This window comes from Cherax quadricarinatus, chromosome 26, assembly GCF_038502225.1.
Source record: "Cherax quadricarinatus isolate ZL_2023a chromosome 26, ASM3850222v1, whole genome shotgun sequence".
Taxonomy (NCBI): domain Eukaryota; kingdom Metazoa; phylum Arthropoda; class Malacostraca; order Decapoda; family Parastacidae; genus Cherax; species Cherax quadricarinatus.
In genome coordinates, this window is record NC_091317.1 from 10,115,675 (window position 1) to 10,133,148 (window position 17,474).

General features: G+C 47.4%; 1 protein-coding gene across 1 annotated transcript in view; it reads left to right on the plus strand.

Annotated features, from left to right (window-relative positions):
• Positions 1-17,474, plus strand: part of LOC128691617 (tachykinin-like peptides receptor 99D) — a gene marked incomplete at its 5' end in the record, with an annotated part of 139,361 nt that overhangs the window by 45,004 nt on the left and 76,883 nt on the right. Inside the window, 1 exon segment of the mRNA XM_053780447.2 lies at positions 14,177-14,327. Coding sequence (XP_053636422.2) covers positions 14,177-14,327 — 151 coding nt within the window.

The window sequence follows — 17,474 nt, forward strand, 5'->3', positions numbered from 1 at the left end:
TGATGTGTACTTCAGAAGATGTGCCTGGTGTTATACTCACCCCAAGATCTTTTTCCTTGAGTGAGGTTTGTAGTCTCTGGCCCCATAGACTGTACTCCGTCTGCGGTCTTCTTTGCCCTTCCCCAATCTTCATGACTTTGCACTTGGTGGGATTGAACTCCAGGAGCCAATTGCTGGACCAGGTCTGCAGCCTGTCCAGATCCCTTTGTAGTTCTGCCTGGTGTGTGTGTGTACTCACCTAGTTGTACTCACCTAGTTGAGGTTGCGGGGGTCGAGTCCGAGCTCCTGGCCCCGCCTCTTCACTGATCGCTACTAGGTCACTCTCCCTGAGCCGTGAGCTTTATCATACTTCTGCTTAAAGCTATGTATGGATCCTGCCTCCACTACATCGCTTCCCAAACTATTCCACTTACTGACTACTCTGTGGCTGAAGAAATACTTCCTAACATCCCTGTGATTCATCTGTGTCTTCAGCTTCCAACTGTGTCCCCTTGTTACTGTGTCCAATCTCTGGAACATCCTGTCTTTGTCCACCTTGTCAATTCCTCTCAGTATTTTGTATGTCGTTATCATGTCCCCCCTATCTCTCCTGTCCTCCAGTGTCGTCAGGTTGATTTCCCTTAACCTCTCCTCGTAGGACATACCTCTTAGCTCTGGGACTAGTCTTGTTGCAAACCTTTGCACTTTCTCTAGTTTCTTCACGTGCTTGGCTAGGTGTGGGTTCCAAACTGGTGCCGCATACTCCAATATGGGCCTAACATACACGGTGTACAGGGTCCTGAATGATTCCTTATTAAGATGTCGGAATGCTGTTCTGAGGTTTGCTAGGCGCCCATATGCTGCAGCAGTTATTTGGTTGATGTGCGCTTCAGGAGATGTGCCTGGTGTTATACTCACCCCAAGATCTTTTTCCTTGAGTGAGGTTTGTAGTCTCTGACCCCCTAGACTGTACTCCGTCTGCGGCCTTCTTTGCCCTTCCCCAATTTTCATGACTTTGCACTTGGTGGGATTGAACTCCAGGAGCCAATTGCTGGACCAGGTCTGCAGCCTGTCCAGATCCCTTTGTAGTTCTGCCTGGTCTTCGATCGAGTGAATTCTTCTCATCAACTTCACGTCATCTGCAAACAGGGACACCTCAGAGTCTATTCCTTCCTTCATGTCGTTCACAAATACCAGAAACAGCACTGGTCCTTGGACTGACCCCTGCGGGACCCCGCTGGTCACAGGTGCCCACTCTGACATCTCGCCACGTACCATGACTCGCTGCTGTCTTCCTGACAAGTATTCCCTGATCCATTGTAGTGCCTTCCCTGTTATCCCTGCTTGGTCCTCCAGTTTTTGCACCAATCTCTTGTGTGGAACTGCGTCAAACGCCTTCTTGCAGTCCAAGAAAATGCAATCCACCCACCCCTCTCTCTCTTGTCTTACTGCTGTCACCATGTCATAGAACTCCAGTAGGTTTGTGACACAATATTTCCCGTCCCTGAAACCATGTTGGCTGCTGTTGATGAGATCATTCCTTTCTAGGTGTTCCACCACTCTTCTCCTGATAATCTTCTCCATGATTTTGCATACTATACATGTCAGTGACACTGGTCTGTAGTTTAATGCTTCATGTCTGTCTCCTTTTTTAAAGATTGGGACTACATTTGCTGTCTTCCATGCCTCAGGCAATCTCCCTGTTTCGATAGATGTATTGAATATTGTTGTTAGGGGTACACATAGCGCCTCTGCTCCCTCTCTCAATACCCATGGGGAGATGTTATCTGGCCCCATTGCCTTTGAGGTATCTAGCTCACTCAGAAGCCTCTTCACTTCTTCCTCGGTTGTGTGCACTGTGTCCAGCACTTGGTGGTGTGCCCCACCTCTCCGTCTTTCTGGAGTCCCTTCTGTCTCCTCTGTGAACACTTCTTTGAATCTCTTGTTGAGTTCTTCACATACTTCACGGTCATTTCTTGTTGTCTCTCCTCCTTCCTTCCTTAGCCTGATTACCTGGTCCTTGACTGTTGTTTTCCTCCTGATGTGGCTGTACAACAGTTTCGGGTCAGATTTGGCTTTCGCTGCTATGTCATTTTCATATTGTCTTTGGGCCTCCCTTCTTATCTGTGCATATTCGTTTCTGGCTCTACGACTGTTCTCCTTATTCTCCTGGGTCCTTTGCCTTCTATATTTCTTCCATTCCCTAGCACACTTGGTTTTTGTCTCCCTGCACCTTTGGGTAAACCATGGGCTCATCCTGGCTTTTTCATTAATCCTGTTACCCTTGGGTACAAACCTCTCCTCAGCCTCCTTGCATTTTGTTGCTACATATTCCATCATCTCATTAACTGGCTTCCCTGCCAGTTCTCTGTCCCACTGAACCCCGTTCAGGAAGTTCCTCATTCCTGTGTAGTCCCCTTTCTTGTAGTTTGGCTTCATTCGTCATGGCCTTCCTGCTTCTCCCTCCACTTGTAGCTCTACTGTGTATTCGAAGCTTAAAACCACATGGTCACTGGCCCCAAGGGGTCTTTCATATGTGATGTCCTCGATATCTGCACTACTCAAGGTGAATACTAAGTCCAGCCTTGCTGGTTCATCCTCTCCTCTCTCTCTTGTAGTGTCCCTTACGTGTTGGCACATGAAGTTTTCCAGTGCCACCTCCATCATCTTAGCCCTCCATGTATCTTGGCCCCCATGTGGGTCCAAGTTCTCCCAATCGATCTCCTTGTGGTTAAAGTCACCCATGATCAGGAGCTTTGCCCTGCATGCATGCGCTCTTCTGGCCACTCTAGCCAGTGTGTCAACCATCGCTCTATTGCTTTCGTCGTACTCTTGCCTTGGCCTCCTGCTGTTCTGTGATGGGTTATACATCACTGCTATTACCACCTTGGGACCTCCAGAGTGAAGTGTTCCCACTATGTGTGTGTGTGTGTGTGTGTGTGTGTGTGTGTGTGTGTGTGTGTGTGTGTGTGTGTGTGTGTGTGTGTGTGTGTGTGTGTGTGTGTGTGTGTTTGTGTGTGTGTGTGTGTGTGTGTGTGTGGTGTGTGTGTGTATGTGGTGTTTGTGTGTGGTGTGTGTGTGTGTGTGTATGTGGTGTGTGTGTGTGTGTGTATGTGGTGTGTGTGTGTGTGTGTGTGTGGTGTGTGTGTGTGTGCGTATGTGGTGTGTGTGTGCGTATGTGTGTGTGTGTGTGTGTGTGTGTGTGTGTGTGTGTGTGTGTGTGTGTGTGTGTGTGTGTATGTGTGTGTGTGTATGTGGTGTGTGTATGTGTGTGTGTGTGTGTGTGTGTGTGTGTGTGTGTGTGTGTGTGTGTGTGTGTGTGTGTGTGTGTGTGTGTGTGGTGTTAGTTACCATTTTGTCCTAGGCACATATCGATTAGACACTAGGCCTGTGTGTGTGTATGTGTGTGTATGTGGTGTGTGTGTGTGTATGTGGTGAGTGTGTGTGTGTGTGTATGTGGTGTGTCTATGTGTGTGTGTGTGTGTCTGTGTGAGTTTGTGTGTGTGTGTGTATGTGCGGTGTATAAGAGAAAATTTTAAATGAGTTTTTGCTAATTGATCAGTTACACCTGTACATACATCGAGAGACACAATGTATATACACTTAGAGGAGTGAATATATTTTTCAGCCTGTATATTTGTCACTACATACATACTAGAAATGTATTTCCCAATTTATTAATACCGATAAATAAGTACTTTTCAGTATAAGTAACACTGAGAGGTATTACTATGGGCCTTATTTTAGGGCTCAAAGTTTTTCTTGTTGATATTATACGAGTGTCGATAGTCATTAAATTATATATTTTTTAGAGCTGCAACGACGCTGAAATTACTTAAAAATAAATAGTTAACCGAGGAATATAACTTGTTAAATAATCCTTTTAAAAAAACGCACTTGTAAAACAGAGAAAATAACAGACTGAACACAGTTTTTTCGTTTTAATAGAAGTCGTCCAAGAGGGATGTAAACAAGGTTAGGTCCATTAATTTGATGGAAAATTTAAAAACAAATTAAACACTCAAAGAGCATGTCTTTGAGAGTGCATCAGCATGATGTTGTGAGAGCCAGAGTGACTCAGACACTGTTGGGTGAGCCAGAGTGACTCAGACACTGTTGGGAGAGCCAGAGTGACTCAGACACTGTTGGGTGAGCCAGAGTGACTCAGACACTGTTGGGTGAGCCAGAGTGACTCAGACACTGTTGGGTGAGCCAGAGTGACTCAGACACTGTTGGGAGAGCCAGAGTGACTCAGACACTGTTGTGAGAGCCAGAGTAACTCAGACACTGTTGTGAGAGCCAGAGTAACTCAGACACAATTGGGAGAGCCAGAGTGACTCAGACACTGTTGTGAGAGCCAGAGTAACTCAGACACTGTTGTGAGAGCCAGAGTAACTCAGACACTGTTGAGAGAGCCAGAGTAACTCAGACACTGTTGGGAGAGCCAGAGTGACTCAGACACTGTTGTGAGAGCCAGAGTAACTCAGACACTGTTTGGAGAGCCAGAGTGACTCAGACACTGTTGTGAGAGTCAGAGTAACTCAGACACTGTTGTGAGAGCCAGAGTAACTCAGACACTGTTGTGAGAACCAGAGTAACTCAGACACTGTTGGGAGAGCCAGAGTGACTCAGACACTGTTGTGAGAGCCAGAGTAACTCAGACACTGTTGTGAGAGCCAGAGTAACTCAGACACTGTTGAGAGAGCCAGAGTAACTCAGACACTGTTGGGAGAGCCAGAGTGACTCAGACACTGTTGTGAGAGCCAGAGTAACTCAGACACTGTTGGGAGAGCCAGAGTGACTCAGACACTGTTGTGAGAGTCAGAGTAACTCAGACACTGTTGTGAGAGCCAGAGTAACTCAGACACTGTTGTGAGAACCAGAGTAACTCAGACACTGTTGGGAGAGCCAGAGTGACTCAGACACTGTTGTGAGAGCCAGAGTAACTCAGACACTGCTGTGAGAGCCAGAGTAACTCAGACACTGTTGTGAGAGCCAGAGTGGCTCAGACACTGTTGTGAGAGCCAGAGTGACTCAGACACTGTTGGGAGAGCCAGAGTGGCTCAGACACTGTTGTGAGAGCCAGAGTGACTCAGACACTGTTGTGAGAGGCAGAGTGGCTCAGTTACTGTTGTGAGAGCCAGAGTGACTCAGACACTGTTGGAAGAGCCAGAGTGACTCAGGCACTGTTGTGAGAGCCAGAGTGACTCAGACACTGTTGTGAGAGCCAGATTGACTCAGACACTGTTGTGAGAGCCAGAGTGACTCAGACACTGTTGTGAGAGCCAGAGTGACTCAGACACTGTTGTGAGAGCCAGGTTGACTCAGACACTGTTGCGAGAGCCAGAGTGACTCAGACACTGTTGTGAGAGCCAGAGTGACTCAGACAGTGACGTGAGAGCCAGAGTAACTCAGACACTGTTGTGAGAGTGAGAGTGACTCAGATACTGTTGTGAGAGTGAGAGTGACTCAGACACTGTTGTGAGAGTGAGAGTGACTCAGACACTGTTCTGAGAGCCAGAGTGACTCAGACGCTGTTGTGAGAGCAAGAGTGACTCAGACACTGTTGTGAGAGCGAGAGTGACTCAAACACTTTCTGAGAGCGAGTGACTCAAACACTGTTCTGAGAGCGAGAGTGACTCAGACACTGTTCTCAGAGCGAGAGTGACTCAGACACTGTTGTGAAAGCGAGAGTGACTCAGACACGTGTTAGAGCGAGACTGACTCGAACACTGTTGTGAGAGCCAGAGTGACTCAGACACTGTTGTGAGAGCCAGAGTGACTCAGACAGTGACGTGAGAGCCAGAGTAACTCAGACACTGTTGTGAGAGTGAGAGTGACTCAGATACTGTTGTGAGAGTGAGAGTGACTCAGACACTGTTGTGAGAGTGAGAGTGACTCAGACACTGTTCTGAGAGCCAGAGTGACTCAGACGCTGTTGTGAGAGCAAGAGTGACTCAGACACTGTTGTGAGAGCGAGAGTGACTCAAACACTTTCTGAGAGCGAGTGACTCAAACACTGTTCTGAGAGCGAGAGTGACTCAGACACTGTTCTCAGAGCGAGAGTGACTCAGACACTGTTGTGAAAGCGAGAGTGACTCAGACACGTGTTAGAGCGAGACTGACTCGAACACTGTTGTGAGAGCCAGAGTGACTCAGACACTGTTGTGAGAGCCAGAGTGACTCAGACACTGTTGTGAGAGCCAGAGTGACTCAGACACTGTTGTGAGAGCCAGAGTGACTCAGACACTGATGTGAGAGCCAGAGTTACTCAGTCACTGTTGTGAGAGCAAGAGTGACTCAGACACTGTTGTGAGAGCCAGTGACTCAGACACTGTTGTGAGAGCAAGAGTGACTCAGACACTGTTGTGAGAGCCAGAGTAACTCAGACACTGTTGGGAGAGCCAGAGTGACTCAGACACTGTTGTGAGAGTCAGAGTAACTCAGACACTGTTGTGAGAGCCAGAGTAACTCAGACACTGTTGTGAGAACCAGAGTAACTCAGACACTGTTGGGAGAGCCAGAGTAACTCAGACACTGCTGTGAGAGCCAGAGTAACTCAGACACTGTTGTGAGAGCCAGAGTGGCTCAGACACTGTTGTGAGAGCCAGAGTGACTCAGACACTGTTGGGAGAGCCAGAGTGGTTCAGACACTGTTGTGAGAGCCAGAGTGACTCAGACACTGTTGTGAGAGGCAGAGTGGCTCAGTTACTGTTGTGAGAGCCAGAGTGACTCAGACACTGTTGGAAGAGCCAGAGTGACTCAGGCACTGTTGTGAGAGCCAGAGTGACTCAGACACTGTTGTGAGAGCCAGATTGACTCAGACACTGTTGTGAGAGCCAGAGTGACTCAGACACTGTTGTGAGAGCCAGAGTGACTCAGACACTGTTGTGAGAGCCAGGTTGACTCAGACACTGTTGCGAGAGCCAGAGTGACTCAGACACTGTTGTGAGAGCCAGAGTGACTCAGACAGTGACGTGAGAGCCAGAGTAACTCAGACACTGTTGTGAGAGTGAGAGTGACTCAGATACTGTTGTGAGAGTGAGAGTGACTCAGACACTGTTGTGAGAGTGAGAGTGACTCAGACACTGTTCTGAGAGCCAGAGTGACTCAGACGCTGTTGTGAGAGCAAGAGTGACTCAGACACTGTTGTGAGAGCGAGAGTGACTCAAACACTTTCTGAGAGCGAGTGACTCAAACACTGTTCTGAGAGCGAGAGTGACTCAGACACTGTTCTCAGAGCGAGAGTGACTCAGACACTGTTGTGAAAGCGAGAGTGACTCAGACACGTGTTAGAGCGAGACTGACTCGAACACTGTTGTGAGAGCCAGAGTGACTCAGACACTGTTGTGAGAGCCAGAGTGACTCAGACAGTGACGTGAGAGCCAGAGTAACTCAGACACTGTTGTGAGAGTGAGAGTGACTCAGATACTGTTGTGAGAGTGAGTGACTCAGACACTGTTGTGAGAGTGAGAGTGACTCAGACACTGTTCTGAGAGCCAGAGTGACTCAGACGCTGTTGTGAGAGCAAGAGTGACTCAGACACTGTTTTGAGAGCGAGAGTGACTCAAAGACTTTCTGAGAGCGAGTGACTCAAACACTGTTCTGAGAGCGAGAGTGACTCAGACACTGTTCTCAGAGCGAGAGTGACTCAGACACTGTTGTGAAAGCGAGAGTGACTCAGACACGTGTTAGAGCGAGACTGACTCGAACACTGTTGTGAGAGCCAGAGTGACTCAGACACTGTTGTGAGAGCCAGAGTGACTCAGACACTGTTGTGAGAGCCAGAGTGACTCAGACACTGTTGTGAGAGCCAGAGTGACTCAGACACTGATGTGAGAGCCAGAGTTACTCAGTCACTGTTGTGAGAGCAAGAGTGACTCAGACACTGTTGTGAGAGCCAGTGACTCAGACACTGTTGGGAGAGCGAGAGACTCAGTCACTGTTGTGAGAGCAAGAGTGACTCAAACACTGTTCTGAGAGCGAGAGTGACTCAAGCACTGTTCTGAGAGCGAGAGTGACTCAAACACTGTTCTTAGAGCGAGAGTGACTCAGACACTGTTGTGAGAGCGAGAGTGACTCAGACACTGTTTTGAGAGTGAGAGTGACTCAGACACTGCTCTGAGAGCCAGAGTGACTCAGACACTGTTGTGAGAGCAAGAGTGACTCAGACACTGTTGTGAGAGCAAGAGTGACTCAGACACTGTTTTGAGAGCGAGACTGACTCAAACACTGCTCTGAGAGCGAGACTGACTCAAACACTGTTGTGAGAGCGAGAGTGACTCAGACAGACACTGTTGTGAGAGCCAGAGTGACTCAGACACTGTTGGGATAGCGAGAGACACAGACACTGTTCTGAGAGCGAGAGTGACTCAAACACTGTTCTGAGAGCGAGAGTGACTTAGGCACTGTTCTGAGAGCGAGAGTGACTCAGACACTGTTCTGAGAGCGAGAGTGACTCACGCACTGTTCTGAGAGCGAGAGTGACTCGAACACTGTTCTATGAGCGAGAGTGACTCAGACACTGTTCTGAGAGCGAGAGTGACTCAAACACTGTTCTGAGAGCGAGAGTGACTCAGGCACTGTTCTGAGAGCGAGAGTGACTCAGACACTGTTCTGAGAGCGAGAGTGACTCAGACACTGTTCTGAGAGCGAGAGTGACTCAGGCACTGTTCTGAGAGCGAGAGTGACTCAAACACTGTTCTATGAGCGAGAGTGACTCAGACACTGTTGTGAGAGTGAGAGTGACTCAGACACTGCTCTGAGAGCCAGAGTGACTCAGACACTGTTGTGAGAGTGAGAGTGACTCAGACACTGCTCTGAGAGCCAGAGTGACTCAGACACTGTTTTGAGAGCAAGAGTGACTCAGACACTGTTGTGAGAGCAAGAGTGACTCAGACACTGTTTTGAGAGCGAGACTGACTCAAACACTGCCCTGAGAGCGAGACTGACTCAAACACTGTTCTGAGAGCGAGAGTGACTCAGACAGACACTGTTGTGAGAGCCAGAGTGACTCAGACACTGTTGTGAGAGCCAGAGTGACTCAGACACTGTTGTGAGAGCCAGAGTGACTCAGACACTGTTGTGAGAGCAAGAGTGACTCAGACACTGTTGTGAGAGCAAGAGTGACTCAGACACTGTTGTGAGAGCAAGAGTGACTCAGACACTGTTGGGAGAGCGAGTGACTCAGACACTGTTCTGAGAGCGAGAGTGACTCAGACACTGTTGTGAGAGCCAGAGTGTCTCAAACACTGTTCTGAGAGCGAGAGTGACTCAAACACTGTTCTGAGAGCGAGAGTAACTCAAACACTGTTCTGAGAGCAAGAGTGACTCAAACCCTGTTGTGAGAGCGAGAGTGACTCAGACACTGTTGAGAGAGCAAGAGTGACTCAGACACTGTTGTGAGAGCAAGAGTGACTCAGACACTGTTGGGAAAGCGAGTGACTCAGACACTGTTGTGAGAGCGAGAGTGACTCAGACACTGTTCTGAGAGCCAGTGTGACTCAGACACTGTTCTGAGAGCCAGTGTGACTCAGACACTGTTCTGAGAGCCAGAGTGACTCAGACACTGTTGTGAGAGCGAGACTGATTTAAACACTGTTCTGAGAGCGAGAGTGACTCAGACACTGTTGTGAGAGCCAGAGTGACTCAGACACTGTTGTGAGAGCCACAGTGACTCAGACACTGTTGTGAGAGCCAGATTGACTCAGACACTGTTGTGAGAGCCAGAGTGACTCAGACACTGTTGTGAGAGCCAGAGTGATTCAGACACTGTAGTGAGAGCGAGTGACTTAGACACTGTTCTGAGAGCGAGACTAACTCAAACACTGTTCTGAGAGCGAGAGTGACTCAAACACTGAGAGCGAGAGTGACTCAGACACTGTTCTCAGAGCGAGAGTGACTCAAACACTGCTCAGAGAGCAAGAGTGACTCAGACACTGTTGTGAGAGCGGGAGTGACTCAGACACTTGTGAGAGCGAGACTGACTCAAACACTGAGAGCGAGAGTGACTCAGACACTGTTCTGAGAGCGAGAGCGACTCAAACACTGTTCTGAGAGCGAGAGTGACTCAGACACTATTGTGAGAGCCAGAGTGACTCAGACACTGTTGTGAGAGCCAGAGTGACTCAGACACTGTTGTGAGAACCAGAGTGACTCAGACACTGTTGTGAGAGCCAGAGTGACTCAGACACTGTTGTGAGAGCCAGAGTAACTCAGACACTGTTATGAGAGCCAGGGTGACTCAAACAAGGTTGTAAGGGAGAGCAACTCATTGTTGTGAAAGAGTGACTCAGACATTGTTGTGAGCAAGAGTGACTCATTCAAGATTGTGAGAGTGACCCAGACTAGGTTGTGAGTGACTCATACAAAATTGTAAGAGTCCTTACCAGACTCATACAAGGTTGTAAGAGTGAGAGTGAACCACGCAAAGTTCTAAGAGTGAGAGTGACCCATACAATGATGCAAATGAGTGACTCATACAGTACTGTGAGAGCGAAAGTGACTCATACAGTGTTGTGAGAGTGACTCATGCAAGGTTGTGAAAATGATTCAGTGTTGTGAGAGTGACTCGTAAAAGGATGTGAAAGCGGCTCATACAAGGTTGCAAGAGTGACTCATACAAGGTTTTGAGAATGACTCATACAAAGATGTATGTGAGTGACTCATACAAGGTTGTGAGAATGACTCATACAAGGATGTAAGTGAGTGACTCATACAAGGTTGTGAGAATGACTCATTCAAGGATGTAAGTAAGTGTGACTCATACAGTATTGTAGGAGTGAGTGTTACGCATTTTTGGCTGCTTAACTTAAAGGGTAAAACCTGGTATGTCTAAGGACATGTATATTAATAAAAAAATAGAAAATGAAACCACTCCGATGTTATCCTGACGCCAAATGACTTCAAACAGGCGATAAATGACATGCCCATGCACTTTGCCCCAGGGCCAGACTCATGGAACTCTGTGTTCATCAAGAACTGCAAGAAGCCCCTATCACGAGCCTTTTCCATTATATGGAGAGGGAGCATGGATACGGGGGTCGTCCCACAGTTACTAAAAACAACAGACATAGCCCTACTCCACAAAGGGGGCAGTAAAGCAACAGCAAAGAACTACAGACCAATAGCACTAACATCCCATATCATAAAAATCTTTGAAAGGGTCCTAAGAAGCAAGATCACCACCCATCTAGAAACCCATCAGTTACACAACCCAGGGCAACATGGGTTTAGAACAGGTCGCTCCTGTCTGTCTCAACTATTGGATCACTACGACAAGGTCCTAAATGCACTAGAAGACAAAAAGAATGCAGATGTAATATATACAGACTTTGCAAAAGCCTTCGACAAGTGTGACCATGGCGTAATAGCGCACAAAATGCGTGCTAAAGGAATAACAGGAAAAGTCGGTCGATGGATCTATAATTTCCTCACTAACAGAACAGAGAGAGTAGTCGTCAACAGAGTAAAGTCCGAGGCAGCTACGGTGAAAAGCTCTGTTCCACAAGGCACAGTACTCGCTCCCATCTTGTTCCTCATCCTCATATCCGACATAGACAAGGATGTCAGCCACAGCACCGTGTCTTCCTTTGCAGATGACACCCGAATCTGCATGACAGTGTCTTCCATTGCAGACACTGCAAAGCTCCAGGCGGACATCAACCAAATCTTTCAGTGGGCTGCAGAAAACAATATGAAGTTCAACGATGAGAAATTTCAATTACTCAGATATGGTAAACATGAGGAAATTAAATCTTCATCAGAGTACAAAACAAATTCTGGCCACAAAATAGAGCGAAACACCAACGTCAAAGACCTGGGAGTGATCATGTCGGAGGATCTCACCTTCAAGGACCATAACATTGTATCAATCGCATCTGCTAGAAAAATGACAGGATGGATAATGAGAACCTTCAAAACTAGGTTCTATCTAGGCTGGAATATTGCTGCACACTAACAGCACCTTTCAAGGCAGGTGAAATTGCCGACCTAGAAAATGTACAGAGAACTTTCAGGGCGCGCATAACGGAGATAAAACACCTCAATTACTGGGAGCGCTTGAGGTTCCTAAACCTGTATTTCCTGGAACGCAGGAGGGAGAGATACATGATTATATACACCTGGAAAATCCTAGAGGGACTAGTACCAAACTTGCACACGAAAATCACTCACTACGAAAGCAAAAGACTTGGCAGACGATGCACCATCCCCCCAATGAAAAGCAGGGGTGTCACTAGCACGTTAAGAGACCATACAATAAGTGTCAGGGGCCCGAGACTGTTCAACTGCCTCCCAGCACACATAATGGGGATTACCAACAAACCCCTGGCAGTCTTCAAGCTGGCACTGGACAAGCACCTAAAGTCAGTTCCTGATCAGCCGGGCTGTGGCTCGTACCTTGGTTTGCGTGCAGCCAGCAGCAACAGCCTGGTTGATCAGGCTCTGATCCACCAGGAGGCCTGGTCACAGACCGGGCCGCGGGGGCGTTGACCCCCGGAACTCTCTCCAGGTAAACTCCAGGTAAACTCTAGGGGCAGGTTGTACCTTCATACAAATTATGAACACAAATTTAAATGGTCAATGTATTATGAGGAAGGGCATAAAAACTCACCTATACAAAAATATAATATATTAATATTAAAGTAACATATACAGCCTACAATCTACTCTACTACAACCAACATCACCACACTCCAGTTCACCTACACCCAGTACTCACATTAACTAACTAGCACACTGTTACTAGTGAGTAAAATAAAATATATAAACATTTATAAACAGGAAAAACACTATACAAGCACTCTACCAAAACATAAACAGGCCTCGGCACACTAGGGCCTTACAGGTAAAAATGAGAGCACATATAAAATTATCTATAGTGTAAAAAAAAAGCTCACCGATTCACCTTTTCACATAATAACATCTTGCTCCATCTGCTGTGCTTCATCCACTGTACAAAACACGTCACTCTCCTCTCTCCTGGCCACTCTGACTCACCAGGAATAATACGTGTCCGGTTTCAGGACAATCCAGGAACTATGGAGCATTTTTTATACAATGTTTTTACTACTTCACACTGCGTAATAGTGAGTCACTCATACAAGGTTGTGAGAGTGACTCATACAAGCTTGTAAGAATGAGTGTGACTCATAGATGGTTTTGAGAGGAGAGTGACTCAAAGAGTGTTGTGAGAATGACTCAGAAAATATTGTGAGAGTGAGAGTGACTCAGACAAGGTTGTAAAAGTGAGAGTGACTCTTAGAATTTAGTGAGAGAGAATATCACACTCTCCCTCTCTCTCTTGTTCATTATTATAATAACCTAATTGTTGTTATCGTATGCTCTCTTGTTCTCTCTGCTTGTCTTAGAGTAAGACTGAGAAAATTATTATTGGATCTCTTCTTTCGATAATTCCAGGAGAAAGTCTGTAAACCCAGACAAGTGCATGTACTCACTTAGTTACTCACCTACTTGAGGTTACAGGGGTCGAGTCCAAGCTCCTGGCCCCGCCTCTTCACTGGTGTGTGTGTGTGTGTGTGTGTGTGTGTGTGTGTGCGTGCGTTTGTTCATCTTCACCCACGTCTGCTACAGTGTGGCTGACACTTGCCTCTCCCTACAAAAATAGGGTGATGCTGATGTCTGCTGTAGTATTGCTAACAATTATCTCTCTCCCATCAGAAATGCGTTGTTGCTGACACTTGCTGTTGTGTTGCTGATAACTGGATCTTTCTTGTATTATTATTATTATTACTATTATTATTATTATTATTATTATTATTATTATTATTATTATTATTATTATTATTATTATTATTATTATTATTATTATTATTATTATTATCATCATCATCATCGTTATCATTAAGTTAAGCGCTACACCCGAAAGGGCCATGAATTGCTATATTTTCTCTGTAGATATGTGCTGGTGCTGACGTCTGCTGTAGCGTTGCTGGCTGCTGACTTTTTCTGCAGACATAGGATAATGCTGAAGACTGCTGTAGTGTTGCTGACATCTGCCTCTTTTCATGTATACATAGGGTGGTGGTGATACCTGCCTTTTAAATCCCTGTAGACATACATTAGTGCTGATGTCTGCTGTAGTATTGCTAACATCTGCCTCTCTCCCTGCAGGCAAACATGGGTTCTGACGTCTGCTATAGTGTTGCTGAGACCTGCTTTTTCTCTCTTCTTGCAGACATACGGTGGTGTTGATGGTGCTGACGTATATATTGCCGCTGCTGTGTATGGGGTTCACGTACGCGCGTATAGGCATGACGTTGTGGGGGAGTCGGAGCATCGGGGAGCAGACGCCTAGGCAGGTGGAAAGCATCCGCTCAAAAAGGAAGGTGAGATATCCATATTTTCCAATCTATTGTAAAGCTGGTGTGTACGTGACCCCATGAGAAGTTTGCGAGAAATTTTATGTTAGAGACATATCTAGACACTTGGAGAAACGTTTGAAAATTCACCGAATTGGATGTAGTAGTGAAGACCAATATATTGCCTGCGTCACCCTTTGTAATGCTCACCAACATTTTATGAAATTTAACGAGGCCAAACGCGTCATCAAGGAAGAAAAAATAAACAGATGACAAAGTCTGGAAAGTGCTTTGATTACTACCACCAACAATACTTCCCAGAGCACTAGCGAGCATCTAGAAGTTAGTGTTTATGGGCACAGTATGGAGGTGTTGGTCCATACCAGCCCGGGCCATCTAACATATGCTCCACTGCTGTACTGGTTTCGCCTCTTTCCTCCTCACCTCCACTATCATGAAAACTCATCATGAGGTTGTTCCTGAATGACTGAAGAAACCATTTGGGGCGAAACGTTTCTTCATTAAAATATCCTAATACAGTGCAAGTGTGTTATTTCAAAACTAAATAAATTATAAGAAATTAAATTTATAGACATTGTGAGCGTTAAAGTAAATAATAAAAATATTGCCATTATTATTAATTAACAAAGTTGATTATATACTTCAAGTAAAATATCTTAAAGAAATTATTTATATCGAGGTTAAATATAAATATAAAAAATAACTTGTTTAGTGTGGAGCTACGAAAGTAACCATGACTAAAATATGTCTCATAATTCGTAATCTGATTATAACCGAGGGATCCAGGTTCTAATCCCGGGCGAGACCAAAATGCGCGAACCAGTCTCTTTGCATCTGCTTCCCCGCTGTAACCTGTAGTAAATCAGTACCTGGATGTTAGTCGAAATTTGCATGTACATTCCAGGAAAAGAGCCCCTAAGGACCCCAATAAAAATTACCTACACTGCTCGGCTTTCTTGGGTTAACGTGGTTTAATTAATCCTCCGTAATTAACCACATAATCACGATTTTGATCTCTACGTTACCTTAAATATCTCTTGACTGGTTCTTGACAGTGAAACTTCCATAGAAGACAATAAAACAATCACGATATATTTCATAGCTAATAGTTCCTCATTTTAGCGAAGTTCACGTCTTGCCTTGACCGCCATGTTGGTAGGTCCAGTTACCTTAACTTTTCCTGATGCTACATAAAGATTTTCTGGAAAAATGTAACCAAAAGTTAGTGGAAAAATTCTTACCCCCTCCGGCTTCAGGAGACTGCTTTACATTCATCGCCTGAGGTAGCCTGAGAGGTCCTTACCAGAGGAAGGGACAAGCCTGAGAGGTCCTTACCAGAGGGAGTGACTAGCCTGAGAGGTCCTTACCAGAGGGAGGGACCACCCTGAGAGGTCCTTACCAGAGGGAGGGACCAGCCTGAGAGGTCGTTACCAGAGGGAGGGACCACCCTGAGAGGTCCTTACCAGAGGGAGTGACTAGCCTGAGAGGTTGTTACCAGAGTTCGGGAATAGCCTGAGAGATCCTTACCAGAGGGAGAGACCAGCCTGAGAGGTTCTTGCCAGAGGGAGGGACCAGCCTGAAAGATCCTTACCAGAGGGAGGACCTGCCTGAGAGGTCGTTACCAGAGGGAGGGACTAGCCTGAGAGGTCCTTGCCAGAGGGAGGGACCAGACTGAGAAGTCCTTACTAAAGGCAGAGACTAGCCTGAGAGGTCCTTACCAGAGAGGAAAGAAACCTGAGAGGTCCTTACCTGAGGGAGGGACTAGCCTGAGATGTCCTTATCAGAGGGAGGGCCTAGCCTGAGAGGTCCTTACCAGAGGGAGGGACCAGCCTCAGAGGTCCTTACCAGAGAGAGAGGGACCAGCCTGAGAGGTCCTTACCAGAGAGAGGGACCAGCCTGAGAGGTCCTTACCAGAGGGAGGGACCACCCTGAGAGGTCCTTACCAGAGGGAGTGACTAGCCTGAGAGGTTGTTACCAGAGTTCGGGAATAGCCTGAGAGATCCTTACCAGAGGGAGAGACCAGCCTGAGAGGTTCTTGCCAGAGGGAGGGACCAGCCTGAAAGATCCTTACCAGAGGGAGGACCTGCCTGAGAGGTCGTTACCAGAGGGAGGGACTAGCCTGAGAGGTCCTTGCCAGAGGGAGGGACCAGACTGAGAAGTCCTTACTAAAGGCAGGGACTAGCCTGAGAGGTCCTTACCAGAGAGGGAAGAAACCTGAGAGATCCTTACCTGAGGTAGGGACTAGCCTGAGATGTCCTTATCAGAGGGAGGGCCTAGTCTGAGAGGTCCTTACCAGAGGGAGGGACCAGCCTGAGAGGTCCTTACCAGAGAGAGGGACCAGCCTGAGAGGTCCTTACCAGAGAGAGGGACCAGCCTGAGAGGTCCTTACCAGAGAGAAAGGGACCAGCCTGAGAGGTCCTTACCAGAGAGAGGGACCAGCCTGAGAGGTCTCTACCAGAGAGAGAGGGACCAGCCTGAGAGGTCCTTACCAGAGAGAGGGACCAACCTGAGAGGTCCTTACCAGAGAGGGGGACCAGCCTGAGAGCCTTACCAGAGAGAGGGACCAGTCTGAGAGGTCCTTACCAGAGAGAGGGACCAGCCTGAGAGCCTTACCAGAGAGAGGGACCAGCCTGAGAGGTCCTTACCAGAGAGAGGGACCAGCCTGAGAGGTCCTTACCAGAGAGAGGGATCAGCCTGAGAGGTCCTTACCAGAGAGAGGGATCAGCCTGAGAGGACCTTACCAGAGAGAGGGACCAGCCTGAGAGGTCCTTACCAGAGAGAGGGACCAGCCTGAGAGGTCCTTACCAGAGAGAGGGACCAACATGAGAGGCCCTTACCAGAGAGAGAGACCAGCTTGAGAGGTCCTTACCAGAGAGAGGGACCAGCCTGAGAGTTCCTTACCGGAGAGAGAGGGACCAGCCTGAGAGGTCCTTACCAGAGAGAGGAACCAGCCTGAGAGGTCCTTACCAGAGAGAGGGACCAGCCTGAGAGGTCCTTACCAGAGAGAGAGGAACCAGCCTGAGAGGTCCTTACCAGAGTGTGGGACCAGCCTGAGAGGTCCTTTCCAGAGAGAGGGACCGGCCTGAGAGATCCTTACCAGAGAGAGGAACCAGCCTGAGAGGTCCTTACCAGAGTGTGGGACCAGCCTGAGAG